This window comes from Dipodomys merriami, unplaced genomic scaffold (assembly GCF_024711535.1).
Source record: "Dipodomys merriami isolate MVZ:Mamm:240054 unplaced genomic scaffold, mDipMer1.0.p SCAF_114, whole genome shotgun sequence".
In the NCBI taxonomy this organism is placed as follows: domain Eukaryota; kingdom Metazoa; phylum Chordata; class Mammalia; order Rodentia; family Heteromyidae; genus Dipodomys; species Dipodomys merriami.
In genome coordinates this window covers 4,075,553-4,095,000 of record NW_027202427.1, presented here as the reverse complement: position 1 = coordinate 4,095,000, position 19,448 = coordinate 4,075,553, and the positions used below count along the sequence as shown (strand labels likewise).

Genomic DNA, 19,448 nt, shown 5'->3' with positions numbered 1-19,448 from the left:
CTAGCGAGGAAGTCTGGAAGGTCTTCATGGGTAGGACCAAGCTACTTTCCGTGACCACCAGCTCCTCCACACACTGAACAGTGCTGAAGAGCAGCAGGAGAAGGAACACAGGCTAGAAGGCTAAACCACTGTCATTGCTGCAGACTCCTTGGTGAGAAACAGCTGCATCTCAATGCACGGTATTCGAAAGGGGACATTACATCCAACGTAGGCAGAGCACACGGTATGCAGTTCTTGGAAAGGGGGAGATGACGAATCCTCTTCCTTTTACCAGGGATCCTGACAAGGAGAGTAAGGCACACAATGGCTGTCTAGCCGTTAGTTAAATTTTGGCCCATGTGCCTGAGGTCAACTTAGAGACATAGTCTGGTACAACTTAACTTTCCTGAGTGTCTCAGCTGAGGTGCAGAATGGACTCTTAAACAAGTTTTTTGGAAGGCACAGTGGGAGATGGTAGGGCCAACAGAACCTGCACTTCTGAACAGTCTATAGGCTGAATAAAATTAATGAGGAGTATATGTAGGCTCTGGATGCAAGCATACATAGTGTATTGTGCCTGCCTGTGAGTGGAGATGAGGTCACAGAAAGCTTTCTGTGGTTAGTGGGGTCCTGCTAAGGCTTAGACAGCATACAGCACAGCTCACACAGAGCTGTGAGCTCCTGCACACTGCTGCCGACAGAGCACAGCTTCCAGACAAGGGGGCGATGCCAGCTCTGCACTCTGCCTGGCCTTCTGGGGCCTCGTCCATTTCTAACAGGGAGGGGAGGAGAAGGAGCCTTCAGGCCAGGTGTGACCCTTACTGGAAGGTTTAGGGAAAGATAAAGCCGAAGGAAAAAGAAGGTGTGGAGGACACGTACGAGAGACCTTCATGGAACTGGAGTTATGACTCAAGTGGCAGAGCAATGGCCTTGACTAAGAAAACCTAACGTGCACGCTGTCCGCATTAGAGAGCGTGCAGGTCTGAAACAGGAGGTGTGAGGACGCCCCCCGGGTGAGTTCCTGGCAACAAGCCCCTCAGCGTGGTGGAACTGATGCCATGGCTCTGGGGGCCTGCACAGTCAGAGGTCTGCAGAACCCTGGGGGGTGACAGGACCGTCACCTGGTCCTGGGAGAAGTGGACACCAGAACCAGGAGGCTGGGGCCGGCTGCTACCACTATGGCAGGCCCTGATGGTGGGCCCTTGAGGAATTCAGCAGGGCCTCAAGCTTGCCCCGAGTAGTGTGGTTCAGCACTGTCTGGCTAGACAGAAAGCCCTGCCTCTGACCACAGTGTTGGACGCATGGTGCAATAAACAGACAAAACCCTACAAAACCTCCCCTTAGGAATCGGCACAGGAGAGGTGACAGGAGTTGGGAAAATAAACCTAATAGCAACAGTGCTAAGCAGTTACTTCTCTACTGATTAAAAAAGAGAGAGAAAGATTCAGCTGTAATAACATTTAATCCCTAGAAGCTAATCTAAATGTAACACTCAAAAGAAAACAGAAGTGGCACAAAGAAAAAGAGCCCCGGCCACTGCCTCTGGGAACAGTGGCTTTATTCCCCAAGTGCGCCCATTAATAGAGCAGGGATGAAATGCCATTTCTGTCTTTGTTCAGGGCAGGGGATTAACCAACTGTTGTCTCTAAGCCCAGTTTTTTGAGTCATGGATCTCTGAGTACCAAGAAAGCACAAGCTGAGGCTGGCCGCCCAGCAGGCAAATGCTCCCCTGAGCTTCTCAGCCGGTGGGGCGTCAGCTCTATGGGAATGAGTGCTGTGCAGGCCAGGCCCTGCAACCCAACAGCACTGGCTGGGCTTGCAGGGCCCATAGCAGTGGCGAGAACAGGGGAAATGCCCTCCTGACACGCTCGCTCAGCTCAGCCCCAGGGCCTTGGTCAGGAGGCCCTGCTTCCCGGAGGGTGCCACTTCCCACAAGACCCAGCTCAGGGACTGAACTTGTGAAAGAACCTCTGCTCTCTCGCAGGGGCATCTGCCCCGTTCTTGTTGCTCAGGTGGGTTTGAGTGTCAGGCGCAGCCTCGATGCTCTCATCTTAAATACCCCTGTCACCCTCCGCCACGCTACCTTATTTTGTCTTCTCGTAGCACTTTGCATAATCATCTTGTTTCACTGCAAATCATCACCCTGAGAGCAGGAGATGTGGGTCCTGACCACGGCTGTGCCCCGAGAGCACTGTGTATGGGAGGCACTGGGGACATGTCTGCTGATGGTTTGTCACCCCGGCTGGCAGGCTGAAGGGGCCACCTCTCCACTCTCAACGCCATCACTGCTTTGTTCTCACAAATGCTGCCAGTTATCCTTCTAAAGCACAAGTCTGATCATACCAATCCTTACTTAAAAAGCTTTTTTACGACTCGCTACTGCCTACAGGATGAGCTCTAGAACACTCCGGTATGCAGTGAAGGCCCTTCTCATCTGGGGCAACCTCATCTCTATCACTCTGCTGTTCCTCCGCCAGCCCTCAGCCACCTCCCCAGTGAGCCCACAAGGAAAGCCTACTACTGCAGTCCTGTTCCACTGACTCCAAGTGCTCGGCCATCTGCTCCTCTTCACACAGATGGTGAGGCTGGGCCCATCCCACAGCCTCACAGCTCAGGCCCAGCTCAGTGCTTGCTGCCTCAGTTTCCACATGTCCTGCTGGGCTCTCACATTTATTATAGATGCTTCTATATCCACAAAGTGCTGAAATACTGGGCCTCGGACTACAAGAATGAATAAGACATAGCTCCTGCCTGGTAGGACCCATGTGCGCAGGCAGGACAGCACAGAGAGGCACTAGGGTGCATCTGAGGGAGACAAGGCCGTCCGCTCCACCTGCCCCGGACTTTGGACCCGCCCCTCGCCAAACTCCAGCTGTCTGGGAGGTGAGGACATGGCAGGCAGAGCAGCCCGATGGTTCTGTTCCCCAGAGAGAACCATGCCTCACCTCTCCAGCTACACATCCTGTCTGCCACCAAGTCAGTGTCTGGAAAGAATGTCTGCACTTGAACCATTATATATACATTATATCGAGCATCATCATTCAATCTCACCTTTAAGGAGAATGAGGAGGATTAAAATTATAATGCAAATATACTCCAATCTTCGTGAGTACTGCGCCCAGGGACTGAGTGGGGGGGTACAGGAATGAGTCTCTGGTGGATAGGGTTCTACATATCATCCAGGAGCAAACGACTAGGCAACTCTTCCCTGGAGACATGGTGGCAGGCAGCCTGCCAGCCAGGGGAGGCAGAGATAAAATGCCAGCTTTGTGTTGCCTATGAACAGATGGGAAGAGGGCTAGCTACCCCACACTCTGACTACAGATATAACACTGTGGCTTTTTCCTTAAACATCTGTGGAGAAGGCTAGGTGCTTCATGTAGTTATCACCACTCGCTACACATCAGGAAGGTCTTTGCTAGACCTAACTTGAGTTGTCTTGACTCTAGGTCTGGCCTTGCTGCCATCCCTCTGTCTCCTTTCCAAAGGATCTGTCAGCTTTCTCCTTTCAGGCTGCCCAATGTATATCTGCCTTCAGCCTCACCCACCTAGTCTCCCTCTGGAGCCTCCAAGTCTCCACCATGTGTCTTCATAGCCGAGGGCCAAGTAAGCATTTCACTACTGATGATGGCAAGAAACAATAGACTATCACGGGCCAATTCCGAATTTCATCTGCTCCAGTGAGGCTACAATCTTATTCCTGATAGACGATTTTGATACACCTGGCAGCAAAATGCTTCTCTTAACTCTTTCCAACTCACTTCACCACCTCCTCACTCCCACAAGAGCTCATGAAGACACTAGGACACCCCAAGGTGGCCACCAGTCACTACAAGCCAAGCCTCTTACGCTCACGTATACCCATTTACTCTTCCTACCACATACACTCATGTACTAAACATAGCCAGGAACACAATCATTCCTGATGTCTCCGCCTTGGCCTAAATCACCTTTCCTTGGGATCTTTTTAATAGCCTTATTCAGTTTTAGTTACACAAACTATAATGACCATAGAGTCTTTGTTTTTGCCTTTAAAAAAAATAAGCATGTTATTAGGGCTTCAGTCTCCTTTGGTCCTTTTTTTTTTTTTTTTTTTAAACTGAACTCACATGCTCTGGCCAGGGATAAGTACTGTTCTCTGTGAGGCAGGGGCTCTCCATGTGCACACACAAGCAGCTGTCTGGTATTCCAGAGTGGACCGGCGCGATCCCTGACCTACCTCCCCACTCAGACACGGCCAGAGGCTGCCTGCTCACACACAGTAAGGGTCACTCTGGGGCACAGCCACAGGGGTGCCTTTGGGCTCTGGTTTCTTCCTCTCCTTAGCTCCAGATTCAGTCAGTGCCTTGGGCTCGCTGTCCTTTGCTTCTGACCTCCAATCTCTCACTAAAATGCTTCCAGATGATAGACCAAACACTGCCCGAGTACTTATTCTATATAATGAGTCAGACACTTTCCTAGAGGCTTGCAAGCCTCCTGATGCCTTCGCAGCAGCTTTCAGGAGTGTGTCTCAGAGGTCTGTCATGTGCCCTGGCCGCACCATGGGCAGCGAGGCTGCGATCCCTGCTGCAGGCTACAGAGCCAACTGCCTGTCAACCTTACCCCTGACTTCCACCATGGCAGCCGCCTGGTGCACAGCTATCACGGCTACAATCTTAACCAGGTAGCTAGGGGAATGCAGCACTAGGTAAGACAGACAGGAAGCAGAAAATAAGCTCAGGCTGGATATTTAAGTGACATCACCTGGTAGGAACAAAGAGGGTGATCATTCTAAAACAGGATACACAGAGAAAAGACTCTACAATAGCGTCTGTTCTTAAATCAGAAGCCCAGCTCAAAATCTCAAAACTGAAAACTCTTATCAGGAGATTTTATCTGGCCCAGGGGTGGCAAATGGTTCTTACAGTTGCATGTCAGTCCTGGTGGCTGATACTAGCTGATACAGTGCCGTGCAGGGGAGCATAGCAGAGGCTGTGCTCAGGGGAATGCAAGAAAGCTGGGCCCCACCTCCACATCTGCTGGGGAAGCCCACTCAGGCAAGGGGCTAGCCGCCTGCCCACCTACACTCTGGATCCACTTTCTCCATGCATTTTCCTCTCCCCTACACAACAGAGGCATTACTCTGCCAACAGTGGCACTGGAGGAAAGCACACACAGTATTGAGGAAGTCAGCCAGCCAGCTCGCCAGCAAGCAGCTTAATCCCAGAGCTGTATGTTTGTAAGATAAGGGCCGCAGCAAGGCGGGGAGAATGAGTGCAGACACACAGACCTGCCACTCTGGACGTGTGTTCTGAAGAGGAACGCGGGTCACCGCCTCTGCTCTTCCTAAGAACAAGCAGAAGTGAGCACTGCCCTTGCTCTCATTTCACTGACCAGGAAATCTGAACCTGAGAGGTCAACTACCCTCCTAGGCTTCCACACCTGCCTTTAGGGACAGCCCGGCCTCTGCCTAGAAGTTTCATGTAGCAAGAAGACAGGACTACACAAGTATCCAGCAAGGCACCCCTACTCCCGGACACCTTTGGTAACTTAAAAAAAAACCAAATAAACAAACTTGTTAACTAAACTTTGATTTGTTAATGAATTTATTAAGTGGGCTTTGATTTGTTAACTTCTAAAAGAATAGACTGATCCTTCTAAACCACTGTAGCTTCTTTTATGGAGGTTATCTAAGGTTACCTAAATAGGGAAGTAACATCTTTGGAATTCAGACCGCGCTGAATGTTATCTGGATTAAAGACTGTTTAGAATGCCATTTTATTTGGGGTTCAAATGAATGACTATTGTTTTAATAGGTCATCAGTCTTCAGCTAACTAAACAGATGTGCACTGAGGTACCGTCTATTTACTCCCTTACGCCCCCCCCCCCCCCCAGCTTGCACAGCTTTCTGAGTGCAGGAGACCCTGTGGCAGCTCAGCTCCCGCATGCTCCCAGTCAGCCCCGGCTCTGTTAATCACAGCTCTCTGCATCAAAGTCCTTGGAGCACAATGACTCAGTTTCAGGAAACAGTTAATAACCTTTTCCTTCAACTCGATTGTTCTAACCTCTTTGAGGGCCGACTCTTTGTGGGGCCAGGGAAGACTGTACAAGCTTCCTGACAATGAGAAGCCAAGACAGGCTCTGAATGAATCCCGCGGGAGGAGGACTGAAGGCTGTCATAAAAAATGGATGTGACACAATAGATGCAGGCTGTTCCCTGGGGTCTTCATCTCCTCCTTCAGAAAACTGGAACACTACCGCCTGCTGGGCTGCAGGGAGGCAGAGGCCAGGGGGTGTACACACACACAGTTTAGATATTCACTTCTATCTCAACAGCACTTTTCTTCCAAAACTAGAGTCCCAAACTGCCAGCCTGCCTCACCACAGCAAGCTCTCGGCTTGGCCCGCCTCCATTTGGACAGGCTTTGGTAAAGCTTGAGAATCTCAAGAAAAGCTTGGGGGTCCTTCTGATTCACCCTTACTGCTACTAACAGTGTTTGGCTCAATCTGCTCTGTCTGAGATGGCTTCTTCTGCCTGGCCAAGTCCAACCATACCTTGCAAAAACCGTCAAGAACCTTTCTCCAGCCACAATGAGGCAGACCCGCACTCTCCCTGAGGGAAGAGAGGAGTTAAACTGAAACAAAAATGAGTCTGTCTGCAGGTATCTAAGGACCCAGAGGCGGGGCCTAGAAGGCCACGAGGTGAGAAGTAGCCATGGAGCCATGAGTGTGCAATGTTGGAGGTTTCTGGCAGCTCCTGGTCTAAGAGAAGAGGCTGAGCTTCAGCCTAAAAGGCAGCTTTTCAGCTCGAGGCAGGGCAGCTGAGCGGACAGGCTCAAAGGAATGCCCGGGGACAGGTCCTTCAGAGCCAGAAGCTGCCACAGCACCGGGGACCCCAAGGGAAGCATTCTTGAGAGTAGCAAGACAACACTCAGCCATCTTCTTGAACAACACTCGGCCACTTTGTTCTTTTAAAAACATGTAAATTATTGAGCTACTTGAGGAAAGAGGTGAAGAAGATAACCCAAAGGCTCCTGAAGGGCCAAAGAGCCATTTCTAGAAAATGCAAAAGCAGTGGTTTAGGGCTCACCAAGATGGAGTCTTGGAGGGCCACATCCTTGGCTCAGGGGCAGTCAGCAGAGTGGGTGTCAGGAGGACGGTCAGCAGCCTCCTGTTGGCCAAGTCCCAACGGGAGCGAGGAGGCCTGCCTTCATCTGGTGGCCACTGTGGAACAGGCAAACATCTCTGGGAAAGATGATGTCACCGGAGCCTCTGTGTTCTCTCTACCATGTCTGATATTCAAACAGGAGTCATGCACACAAAGGGAAAAGGGGGCAACAACACAGGCTCTCAGATGACTTTAACACAACTATTGTTATGTTCAAGAAAACATGCCAAGAGCAGAACTCCACCAAAGACTAGAAATCCTTTAAAAAAGGCAACATGTATAACAGAAAAATAATGCAACAGCTGAAACTTGGAATCCACCAAGTAGGTTTAAGGCCAACTTGACACCATAAAGAGGATAAGTGAACTGAAAGACCAAGAGGAAAAATGCAGAAACAGTATGAAAATTTAAAATCATGAAACAGGAAAGAGAAGCGGCCTATGAGGCAGTAATGCATGCAGCTGGCTGGCAGTCCTGAGGGGGAGACAGACAGCGCAGCCCGGAGAGATCTAAGGAGATAATGGCTGAGAACTTTCCCAAACTGACAAAAAGACATCGAACTCCAAGACGTAAACCCTACAAAGGAAAAAAACCTAGTAAAACTGCTAAAAACCAAGGACAGCGAAAATCTTAAAAGCAGTCAGGAAAAAAGAATGAACCCCAAAGTAGCAGGAGTAAAATCAACAACTGCCATCTCAAGAGAAAAACATACACTAGAAATAAACAAGAGTTAAAGCTATCTTCAAAGAGCTGAAAGATGATTATCTTTTTCAAAATGCAGATGAAATAGATATTTCCACACAATAGAAAATATAAATTTTATCTGTAAAGTTATACTAAGAGAAATACTAAAGGAAGGTAATTTTTTTTGTTTGTTTGTTTCTTTTGTTTTTTTTTGGAGATTAATCTTACTTTTTAGCCCAGACTGGCCTCATACTCATGTTTCTGCCTCCCAAGGGCTGGAATTACAGGTGTACATCACCACATCCAGCTTAAAAGACATTCTTTAGTCCTAAGAAAAGTGATCTTAGTTGAGGCTGTAGCTCAGTAGTAGTACTTTTACCTACCATGTGAAAAACAAATAAAAATGATCTCAGAAAGAAACAATAAATTCACCATTCTGTAAAGACATGGAAAATTTAAACATGCTTAAATAACAGACCCTAATTGAATATGGAACAACTGGTTTCATTGACAAGACACACATTTGTTTTAAGTACACAGAAAAAGGTCTGCCAGAACAGATTATATACTGAATCAAAAATCAAGTTTCAAAAAAAATTCAAACAAGGAAGACTATTCTCTTTTTATGGCAAATTAAACTAAAATCAGCCCAGTGTGGCACACACCTCCTGTGGACACACCTGTGTCCCAGGGGAGGCTGAAGACTTGTGAGTTTGAGATCAGCTTGGATTATACAGCAAGACTCTTGTCACAAAAAAATTTAAACTAGCAATCAATAGTCTAAAAGGTAAGTAGAAAATTCTCAAACAAGCCGAGTACTGCTGGCTCAGAGAGAGGCTGAGATCACGGTTCAAAGCGAGCCCGGGCAGTAAAGTCCATGAGACTCTTATCTCCAATGAACCACCAGAAAACTGGAAGAGGTGCTGTGGCTCACATGGTAGAGCGCTCGCCTTGAGCTGAAGAGCCGAGGGACAGCGCCCAGGCCCTGAGTTCAAGCCCCACAATCCACAGAAAAATTTAAAGATCTCAAACATTTGGAAATTAATCAATACATTTCTTCGAAACAAGAAATCAGGATGAAAATTGGAAAAATTTTGAACAAATTATGATAAAAACACAATACACCAAAACAGGCCGCAGCTAAAGCTGTGTTTATAGACAGAGATCTGTGGGCTTCACTCAGCTACATGAGAGGAAGGCAGGCTGGAAACACAGAGTAGTCCTGGTGTGGACATCACTGGTACACTCCCCCCGCCCCCAGGCTCATCTCAGGTGAGGCTTCCGGTGCACACGGATGTAGGAGGCCCATGCAGGAGGATGCTGCCGCCCGGCTGCTGCCATCAGCTTTACAGTGAAGTTTTCTTTTATAAGATGAGCCTAATCTAAAATATTAAGTACAGTTCATTGAGCATCTCAAGCCATTAACAGTCACTTCCTATCAAGTACCATGTAGTCTACATAAATGTATGTGTTACAGTTTTATGTAACTGGCAGTTCAATAGGTTTGTTTACACCAGTACACCACAAATACAAGTGTAATTAATGTGGTGTGTTATGACAGTATGTTAGGTACAACATCACAGGGATCTCCATTATCATCTTAGGACTACTTCAGTCTAAAAGTGGTTCACAGCTAGCCAAAACATTCTGCTCCTTAAATAATCTACTTCTTGCCACGGGGCCTTTGCACATGCTAAAACTAGTTTTAAATACCTTTTTCCCTTCCTTTCTTCTGTTCAACTCATCTCAAAGGAGTCACTTCAAATTCTCCAGATAATTTCTTCTAAGTCTAGGTTAGGTTCCTCTGACATGTACTTTCATAATTCTTTCACAAACAATAATTGTGCAGCAACAGCTGGTTGTGCAGTTAAGTTTAAGAGTTGTTTGTCATTCCCAAGATACTATTCACTGTCTCCGCGGGGCCTAGCAGCCTTTCTATATATGTGTTAGATGAATGAATGAAAACACTGACATAGAGTTTGGCCTGTAAGTAACCATTCAATTTACTCAAAGCTGTTAAAAGATGTTCCACTGTCTTGGAAGAAAACTCCAAAGATTACCGTCACCAGCAGTTGGCATCTACTTCCATGACATTTACAGTCATTTGCTAATCCAAGATACCTACCCAGAGGTTTTTTCCCCCTTGATATTTAAGGAAAACAATCTTTAACTTTACACTGCTTTTTGTTTACTGCATTGGAAAGCTAATGCATTTATCAAGCATGCTCTATTCCACACCAAGCAGGTGTGGTGAGTGACTCAAATGGCTACTAAAGCTGAGTGCCACAGATATGCCAGCCTCCAGCCACAGACATCCTCCCACAGCTCCGGTGCCTGGCCGTGCCAGCTGGCCGTGCCGGCAGGTGCAGAACCTGGTGAAGTCCCACTTCCTGGCTCACGGACAGGACCTTCTCTAGGTTCTCTCACGGTGGAAGGGGCAAGGGAGCCCTCTGGGTTCCCTCTCATGAGGACACTAATCCCACTCATCAAGGGGGGCCTGATCCCTCCAGAGGTGCCAGTTCCTAAGAGGATCACACTGGAGAATGGCTCCGTTCCCAGGCCACAGTGAGCCTGCTGCGGACCAGGACTGGACCGCACTGGCGCCAGGCCTGCGCGGGCACTCCCTGACCGGAGGTACAGCCAGTCTGCAACCCAGGCAGGCTCCCAGCTCGCCTTCTGCTGCCTGCAGGGACGTGGGGAGAATGCGGTTCCACAGCCTGAGCCAGGTCTGACCCCAGCTCTCCAGTCAGCCGTGCTGGCCTGCCCCCCTCAAGGGAAGCAGAGCTTGCTTTGGCTCTGTGTCAAGGTTCCTGTCCATGTAACTCAGCCTTTGCTGCTTTGGGCCATGGTGCTAGCACCCCTGGCAGGAGGAACCACTCACCTCAGGGTAGTAGGGAACCAACAGCAGGAGCGGATGGGTCCCAGATCCCATTCAAAGGCACCTGCAGTAACCATCTTCCTTCTACTAGTCTCCACCTCTACAGGGCCTCCCACCCCACCCCCGTGCCATGGGCTGGGCAAGCCATGCCTTCAACACTGTAAGAGAAGTCTCTAGCCTCGGTTTCAGCTCTTCAGCTGTGAAATGGATAGCAGCAAATGACCAAATGACCTTGCAGGGCCTGCCAGAGGGCCCCTGTTTAGTAACGCCTCCAATGGCGGCGGTCATGATCCTGCCACAGCCCAGCGCTGCCCAGCTCCACGGGCTCCACACGGAGGAATGGAGTACTCAGCCATTCTCTGTTCAATCTGCCCACCTCCTCACCGGCTTGCTACTGTTATTTCCACACGTACTCCGACACCTCCCCATTACCCAGTAGCCAAACACATCTCTGACATCTCCTTGCGGTGCCAGATCCAACCACTTCATAGCAAGTAGGCTTGCCTGAGAACCACCTGACTCCCTGTGGGGAGGGAGTGGGAGGCTGGTGGGGCCTCCTGGGTGCACAGACCCTCTCTACACACAGGTCCCACAGGCTCCACTCCTCCTCCACAGGCACCAGCACTCTAAGTTCAGCAAAGCTGCCTTTGTAAGGAGCACAGAACCTACCTGTGTCTCCTTGGGGCTGGGGCTGAGTGTTCAAGGACAGTCCAGGAGCAGGACAGACAACACAAGGAGCGCACCGCAGCCTGTCACTTGAGCAAGCCATCCATCTCCCTGAGCCACTGGGAGTAAACTGTGTCCCACCCCAATTGCACGTGACAGGAGGTGCCTACAGGGACAGGGTGAACTCCTCCCCTATAGGCCCTCCAGAGATTGGAGATATGCTGAAAACACCTCAAAGCCCTCCGCTGGCTTCCTCCGGGGCCTGATCACCTCTCCTTGCCCAGGCAGACAGTGGAAATTGCTGCTCACCAGATCCCAGCCTGGAAAACATCTCTGACAGTTAGCCTCGCCCACTCCAACTGACCGAGGAACTGGAAAGAGCCGAGTGCTAATTTAGGCAATTACTACTAGCCAATGGTTAGCTTAGGCTCAGGTGAGGGAGCTGAGGAACAGATGGCTGTCGTGTTATTAGAGAAATGTGAAATCAGGCAGGTAGCAGCAGGCATCAAACCACATGCGAGGGTTTTTACAAATGCAGGCCAAGTTTACAAAGAACAATAAGCAAATTCTTACTTTATTACGCTCTCTGCTTTCGAAGCTGCCTCGTGGAATTGCTGAGCAGACAGTTTATACATCTCAGCATTCTACAAAGAGAAAAAGAGAACTGGTTACCAAAGGCTGAAACATCCCCCTGGCCCTCATGGGACACAACCGCGTTAGAAACCAACAGATGCTAATTTCTTGACCAGCAGCAACGCAGAGTGATTAGTCCGCAGCTTGGGTTCCAGCTCCTACCACACTGCCTGCTGCTTTAGGGTCCTAGAATAGCAAGTGCTGGAAGAACACAACAAGATCCTGTAGTTCAGGGCCTCATAAGCCACAGGCAAAACCTACTGGCCCCCATTCTGCAAAGTCTCACGGGCATATAACCATACTCATTTGTTTATATATTGCAGCTGCTTTTATGTGACAATGACAGACTACAGTAGTTGTGACGAAGACTGTATGATCTACAAAGCCTAAAACATCTATCATCTCTAATGAAAAAAACTCAGTCTGGTTTTAGGTGGACTCTGCTGCTCAGAGAGGTATAGTGATATGACCAAAATCACACAGCAAGGGCAGTGTGTCAGGCTCTCACCCAGGAGTGTGGGTTCCCAGCCTGGGACACACTCTGCTGCCAACCACAACACCCACTTATCAGCATGGTAGCCACTAGTCCCGAGCACAGCAGAGATATTCTAAAGGTCCACCCTCCATCCAGCCTGAGACTATCTGTTGCAGTGGACACCGCCTTGGAGCCAGGCTGGTGGAAAAAGCTGGGGTTAACTGTTTTGTGTGCCTCCCAGGCCAGTCGCTCTGCTCCATCCGGAACAGGCTCCTGAGTTACTACTCGCTCCCAGAGGAGAGAGGCATGAACACATGTTCTAACACCTGCAGTTCCAGGTGGGAGGGCTTCAAGGCCCAAATGGATGATACCCAGTGGCTGGAGAAGCCACCAAGGCTCAAGGCTCAGTCTTGTGGGAAGCGGATTCTAGGGGAAAGCAACCTAAGCCAGGGCTAGATCAGGTTTCCCCTGTGCAGGGTGATGAACATGGCTGCAGAGGCAACACGGGCCTACCTGAGGCCTGGCCTCCTTTAGACACCAGGCCTTTGCAGCGAGATCACAGGGCTGTGCTTCCTGAGTTTGGCTCTGTCCACCCAGGCCACGTGCTTAGCCTGGCTCTGCCCGCACAAAAGGATCATGCTAGTCCTTACAGGTGAGATTGTTCAGAATCAGCCCCACAGACAACTACTTCCTGCATAGCACAGAGCTCAATCAGGACTGTGAGGAAGGCAACCAAGGTGGGCCGGGACCTCGCCCTCGGATAGCGGCATGGGAGGAAGGTACCCTATATCCTCTCTTGGGACTCCCACACAACCCCTACCTAGCCTCAGAGGGTGGTCAGGGAAGAAAAAGGAACCTCAGAGGCAGAGTTCCTGAAGCGCTCGGCCACTACCAGCAGGGATGAGTCTCCACATGGGGCCTGCCACTCTCAAGCGGCAAAGTGGGCCTAGGCATGTCACGAGGCATGCCTCTTCGCGCTTCCTCTCCTCTAAGCCAGAGCCCCTCAGTGGGAAATGCCAATGCTTCCAGCACACAGCAGGCACACAGTACGCTCTCCAGCCCCATGTTCTCTCTGGATCTCTCAGTCCACACTTATGAAGTTATTCACTCTCTTTTCCCATTCTCCCCTCTCCCGGTAGAGGGGGAAAGGACAAGAGGAATGGAACAAAGCCCCTCTTCTCCCTCCAAGTAGGTGCTCTTCTGCGACCTCCTTGAGGACCTTGTGAAGACGTGGCATGGTCTACAAAGCCACCTTCTAACTTTGGTGGCAGCTTGGCACATACTGGCTGTGTCCCTGGGTAAGCAGCTTGCTTCTGCTGAGCCATGCTTTCTTAACTAAGCGGTAGGCACCACCCAAGGCACCCACCAATCCAGCACAGAATGCTGCTGGGCTGTAACGTTAAACTGTGCTGAATCCTAGGTGCTTCTAGCTGAGCCCAGACTCTTCCTTCCTCACAGCATAACCTCACACTCTTTGGACCAAACACTCACAGGGTGTTTCAGTCAGGCCGCCAGCTTCCAGACCTATCACCCCTGGCTGACCCTGCAATGGGAGGAGCCATGACCAAGATGGACCCCATGTGATATGGGATAGACTTCACAAGTGTCGACAGCTGGCCTGCAGGAACCAGGAGTGGCTAGGCCGACTGCAGGCTGAGATGAACAAATGTGGGGTTGCTAAGACTGTCACAGGAAGTACCTGCAGGCCAAGAAGTGGTTGAGATCACCGCACTGCAGCGTCCTCTTATGGTTTTTCCAGATGACTCCGTGAACAGGCCCCACTCTCCTCGAATCTGGCTGCTGCACATTTCACAACACAGGAAAGTCTTTAGGCCACACTGGGCGGCACTGTACCAGATGCTGCCTCACAGGCCTGGCATGGGCCTGGCAACGCCCTCGTGGACAGGAGAGCCCTGGATAGACCCCAGAACTCACCACCATCTGGGGCTTCGGGAGAACTGACCTCCCCCACCCTGTGTTCATCCTGAAACCCACCGAGTGTCCAGGGATTCCAAGACAAACTCAGTTTGCTCCCAGGCTACAAAGGGACACTGGGTAGCGTGGCCAGGGTGGTGTGTCAGACCACCTTCTCGGGGGATGATACACACGCGCACACACACACACGCACGCGCGCGCACACATACACACACACACACACACTTATGAAGTTATTCACTCTCTTTTCCCATTCTCCCCTCTCCTCTTCCTCCCGAGCAGTCTCTTAGCTTGGTTCATATTCTGTCTAACCATACACACATTCCTATGTACATGTCTGTGAACATGAATGTCGTTTAGGTCTAGTTTCGCATGTCAGTGAAAACATGTATTTTATCTTCCGAGCTTGAGTTTGTCTTGTCTTACACAGCATGATGTCCTCTAGTTGCATCCATTTTCCTGAAAAATGACATTTCGTTTTCTTTATGGCTGTGTAGTACTCATACACACCCATTATCTTCTTTATCCATTCATCTGTTGTTGGGCACTTCAGCTGATTCCATCATTTGGCTGTTATGAAGAACAGTGTCATGATACACACAGAGGTGCAGGTTTCTTTCTTACACAGTGATTTACTCTCTTTTGGATCTAGTCCAGTAGTGGTATAGCAGGGTCATAAGGAAGAACTTCTTCTAGTCTTTTCAGGAATCTCCATACTGATTTCCATAGTGGTTGCACTGGCTTGCATTCCCACCAACACTATGAGGAATCTTCTGTTCCTGAATCTCTTCCAGTTTTTATTTGTTTTCTGCCATTAAGACTGGAGTGAGGTGGAATTTTAGTGTGGTTTTGATTTTCATTTCCTTTGTGGCTAAAGACATTGAAATTTTCTTCATGTGTATATTGGTCATTTGCATTTCTTCTTATGTGAGAACTATCTGTTCATCGGTGTGCTTACCCATTTGTTAAAAGGATTATTTAGTCTCTTTCTGTTTAATTTCTTTCAGTTCTCTATTCTAGATATTAATCTTTTATCTGTTCAATAGCTAAGAAAGATTTTCTTTCATTCTATTGGCTCTTAGTTCTGATGATCATTTCTTTGCTATGCATAAACTGTTTAATATAGTTACATCTGTCCATTCCTGCTCCCATCCTCTGGACATCTAGAATCCTACCTGGGAAAAATTTGCTTGTGCCTATGCTTCCCTTATAGTAGATTTAAAGTTTCAGATTTTACTTTTAAGTTCCTTACTAACTGGAATCAATGTTTTTTGTTTCTTGTCAGTCATGGGGCTTGAACTCTGGGCCTGGGGCGCTGTTCCTCAGCTCTTTAGCTTAACGCAAGAGCTCTACTACTTGAGCCACAGAGCTACTTCCTGTTTTCTGGTGGTTAATGGAGATGAGAGTCTCATGGACTTTTCTGCCTGGGCTGGCTTTGAACTGCAATCCTCAGATCTCAGCCTCCTGAGTAGCTAAGATTACAGGCATGAGGCACCGGTGCCCAACCTTGGAATCAATGTTTAATAGGATGATTAGGGGATGGGGAGGGGATACCTTCACAGCAGTAGGTAAACCAGGTATCCAGTGCTGGGAATAGAACAAGTGCACAGTAGAGCATATAGCTCTACCAATCAGCTACACCACTGACACTAAGGCACCACTGTGTTTCATTAAACAATGTCTTTAAAGATACAAATGGTTTAGAAAACAAAAGCAGAATGGAGACCGGGTCTGGAGTGAGTGAGGAAGTTGCTGTCCAGCCCTCCCCTCCTCTTTGCAGCCCTCAGGTGAGGTGGCAGTACTCCCTTGAGCACACTGCTCGAGTAAGCACACACACAGTCCACGCGTCCCTGACACCCATGGCAGACGTGATGAGCCCCACTTCATCTCTTCACTTGCCAGAAATGGCATCCACTTTTCCTACTGAATAAACAGTCTTTCCTTGGGCAGACAAATACCACAAACCTTAGGCTGCACACCGCCCCCCCAGATACACAAGGCCATACTGCAGGCTCCCACAGTTACAAATGATGCTGAAGGGAACAACTCTGTGCAGGAATGAAAAAACTTATAGGGCACCTTCCAGAAGCCAAGTTCTTGGGTCAAAAGTTATACTAACTGTGAACAAATTTTATAAATGAGTAGAAATGAGCCAAGTGAGAAGCATCATGGATAAGAAGCAGCAGAATTGCCGGGCACCAGTGGCTCACGCCTGTAATCCTAGCTACTGAGAAGGCTGAGATCTGAGGATCACAGTTCAAAGCCAGCCTGGGCAGGAAAGTCCATGGCAGTCTTATTTCCAAATAACCACTAGAAAAAAAACTGGAAGTGGTGTTGTGGCTCATGTGGTAGAGCGCTCGCCTTGAGCTGAAAAGTGTAGGGACAGTGCCCAAGCCCAAAGTTCAAGCCCCATGACCAAAAAAAAAAAAAAAAAAAGAAAAAAAAAGCAGCAGCAGAGTGAGGAAGCCTGAGGCGTGCAAGTGGCTGCAGGAGAGGGGAGAGCGCACTGGCTGGGGAGGGGTGAGGGGTGGCGGGAGCTGGGGAGGACGCCATGGGACTGGAGCGCCTCAACAGCAGCTCACAGACCTGGGTTTCATCCCACAATGAGAAGTAAAGAAAAATGCTTTGCTTTTGAAGGAGAGAGTGGCAAGTACAGTCATGTTTTTACTTAGTTTTTGGTGGTGCTGGGGTTTAACTCAGGGTCTCATACTTGTCAGGGGAGAGCTCTATCTCTGAGCCACATTTCCATATTTCTAAAGGGATAAGGGAGCTGTATAAACAAGACAGTGCTGTTTTCTCCCTGGCTATGTCAGCAGTGACCCCTCAGCCCAAGGCCCAGGAAGATGGTTGCTGAGCCTGAAATGAGGCCATGGAACCCCATCAGTTGCTAGGAAACCCCTCTGTCTTTGAGGGACATGGTCCTGAATCTTCACACCTTTATTATACCTAATAATCACAAACTAGCATTTCTGGGGGCTTCTCAATTCTGGGACGCCTCTTCCTCTGTCCTGTAGACAGCCACCCCTCCTCCAGCCCCTCCAGCTGTTCCACATGCACATCTGAAGGCAGAAGACCTGATCTCCATTAATTAAATCTGCCATTAAAAATTAAATAACGTGAGTAGGAAGGTGTGAGCATTATCTCTACGGGTTTCCAAAGTCACAGTGTTTCTTCAATTACTTCCCAAGCAGTTTTCATATTTCATACTGACTGATTTCTCCAAGGGCCTGGATTTGTGAGATCAAAAGCAAGCATGAGGGCGAGGGAGGCACAGTGAGAGGCTGGAAGGGGAGGGCATGTCGTAAGCAGAGGAGTGTGGCTGTTGCCCTTGGGAGAGCCTGGGTTGGGAGCAAAGCAGGAGAGGGTGTTGAGGCTTCAAGTTCTGTGTAAGCCCACTGAGCAGAGGGCTGGGTGGTACTCACATGAGCAATTGTAGATGTAAGGGCAGGAGCTTCATCTGTTGGTTTAGAGCCCCAAAAGACACATGGCCAAGCAAAAACATTCATCAACGGCCTACTACATGCATAGGCCTATGCTAAGTGGCACAGAGTGGCATATCCAGCATTCCCAGATATCTAACAAGGAAAGTCAAGTCTAATGTCTAAGGCACATCCTAAGAACAACAGAGAGAAACAAAGCTGCAGAGGCATGTATGGGTGTGGTTAGTCTGCACTTGGTCAAGTGCATGGGCAAGGGTCAAGATCTCTGTCTCAGCTTCCTAGCTGTGAAATGGGAATGGTGACAAAGATTCCTTCAGACGATTTTGTGGGGATTGAATGACATATGCAATGTAAAATGCTAGAACAGTGCTCAGTACAGAATAAACATTCAATAAATGTTGAGAAAACTTAAAAATCCCTATTAACCAACCAAAAAATGCCGTATGTTTGGCAGACAGACCTGGGTGTATTGAAATAGCAAGGGAAATCTCCTTGCAGCCTCTTCAAAGGAAGGATTTAGCCTCTTTTGTTCATTCATTTATCCTCAGAGCCTCTAACAGGGCCTGGCACACAGCATGCCCTCAAGAGAAAGTTGCCGAGTATATATAAATTAAGGTTAGATTTATATAGCTGATCCAAAAAGATGGTTAGGAGAGTCATTTATTTAATCAGTCCAAGAACTTTACTGAGCTCTGCTCTGTTGCAGGCGCTGCACAGGGCAACTGGCAGATTGGTGAGTACTCAGCTGGGGTAGTATAGGGTATGATAGGGCACAAGGGAGACAGGGTGTGGACAAGGGGGCTGCAGGAATGTGGGAGGATTAAATAGCAATCTTTCCTAAAGGTAGGAACATTTTACCAAATGGTTAAGGAGTATGTAAGCACCCGAAGCCACTGAGTGTGCACTGCATACCAGCAATGTACTCAAAACTCCTGTCAAACACAGACAGTCTGCCTGTAAGGCCTAATGGTCCTCATGGGCCAGGTTCTGAGGCAGGGACTTTCCAACAGGCACATTCCTAAAATAATTTACAGTGCTACGTCAAGGTCAGCATCGCCGCACTTGGGGCAGATGAAAACGCTGAGGTTTGGCAAGAATGACATCTAGTCCAGGGTGTCACAGCATCAAGTAAAAGACCAGGGTCTGACAACTCCCTGCCTCCTCCTACTGGCGGCGTGCCTTCCTGCCTGGTCCAGCTGTCCCGAACAATCCAATGGCCACACAGACAGAGCACACCTATGCACAGTTCCATGTGGAAAATCGTGAACCCTCAAATCCTGATGGCCAGGGAATGAGAGATTTCTAGCAAAGTTAGTGCAGGCTGGAAAAGGGCCAATGGTTGAAGGCCGGAGTAAATCCCAGGGATCTGAGAGCCCCATGCCAAGGCGCTGTCAACATGGCCAGCACTGGCCATATGGGGAGATTTGAAACTCACCAGCTTAATTATCAAAAGCTTCTCCAAGCTCACAGGAATGCTGAATTTTAAGGAAAGTGAAGATAATTAACATATTCAGAGTTGAGAGTCTTAAGTGAAAAGAGTAAAAAACACAAATGAGATAGGAACACTTTTTTTTAAAAGGGTGAAATTATCAATATGAAATACTAAAAGT

The 19,448-nt window shown here is 48.8% G+C and overlaps 1 protein-coding gene across 4 annotated transcripts in view; it reads right to left on the bottom strand.

The window, feature by feature from the left end:
- Positions 1–19,448, bottom strand: part of LOC138822751 (MICOS complex subunit Mic25-like) — a 222,252-nt gene that overhangs the window by 26,756 nt on the left and 176,048 nt on the right. For 2 of the 4 annotated variants that reach the window (XR_011370612.1, XM_070015695.1), the window contains exon 6: positions 11,929–11,999. The exons of 1 other annotated variant lie outside the window; for it this stretch is intronic. Coding sequence is in view for 2 of the 3 variants with exons in the window: in XM_070015695.1 (XP_069871796.1) it covers positions 11,929–11,999 (71 nt within the window). In the remaining variant the exon portion in view is untranslated. Of the gene's footprint in view, positions 1–9,018; positions 9,194–11,928; positions 12,000–19,448 lie in introns of those variants that run through there. One more of the 4 variants, XM_070015694.1, reaches the window with a different exon arrangement.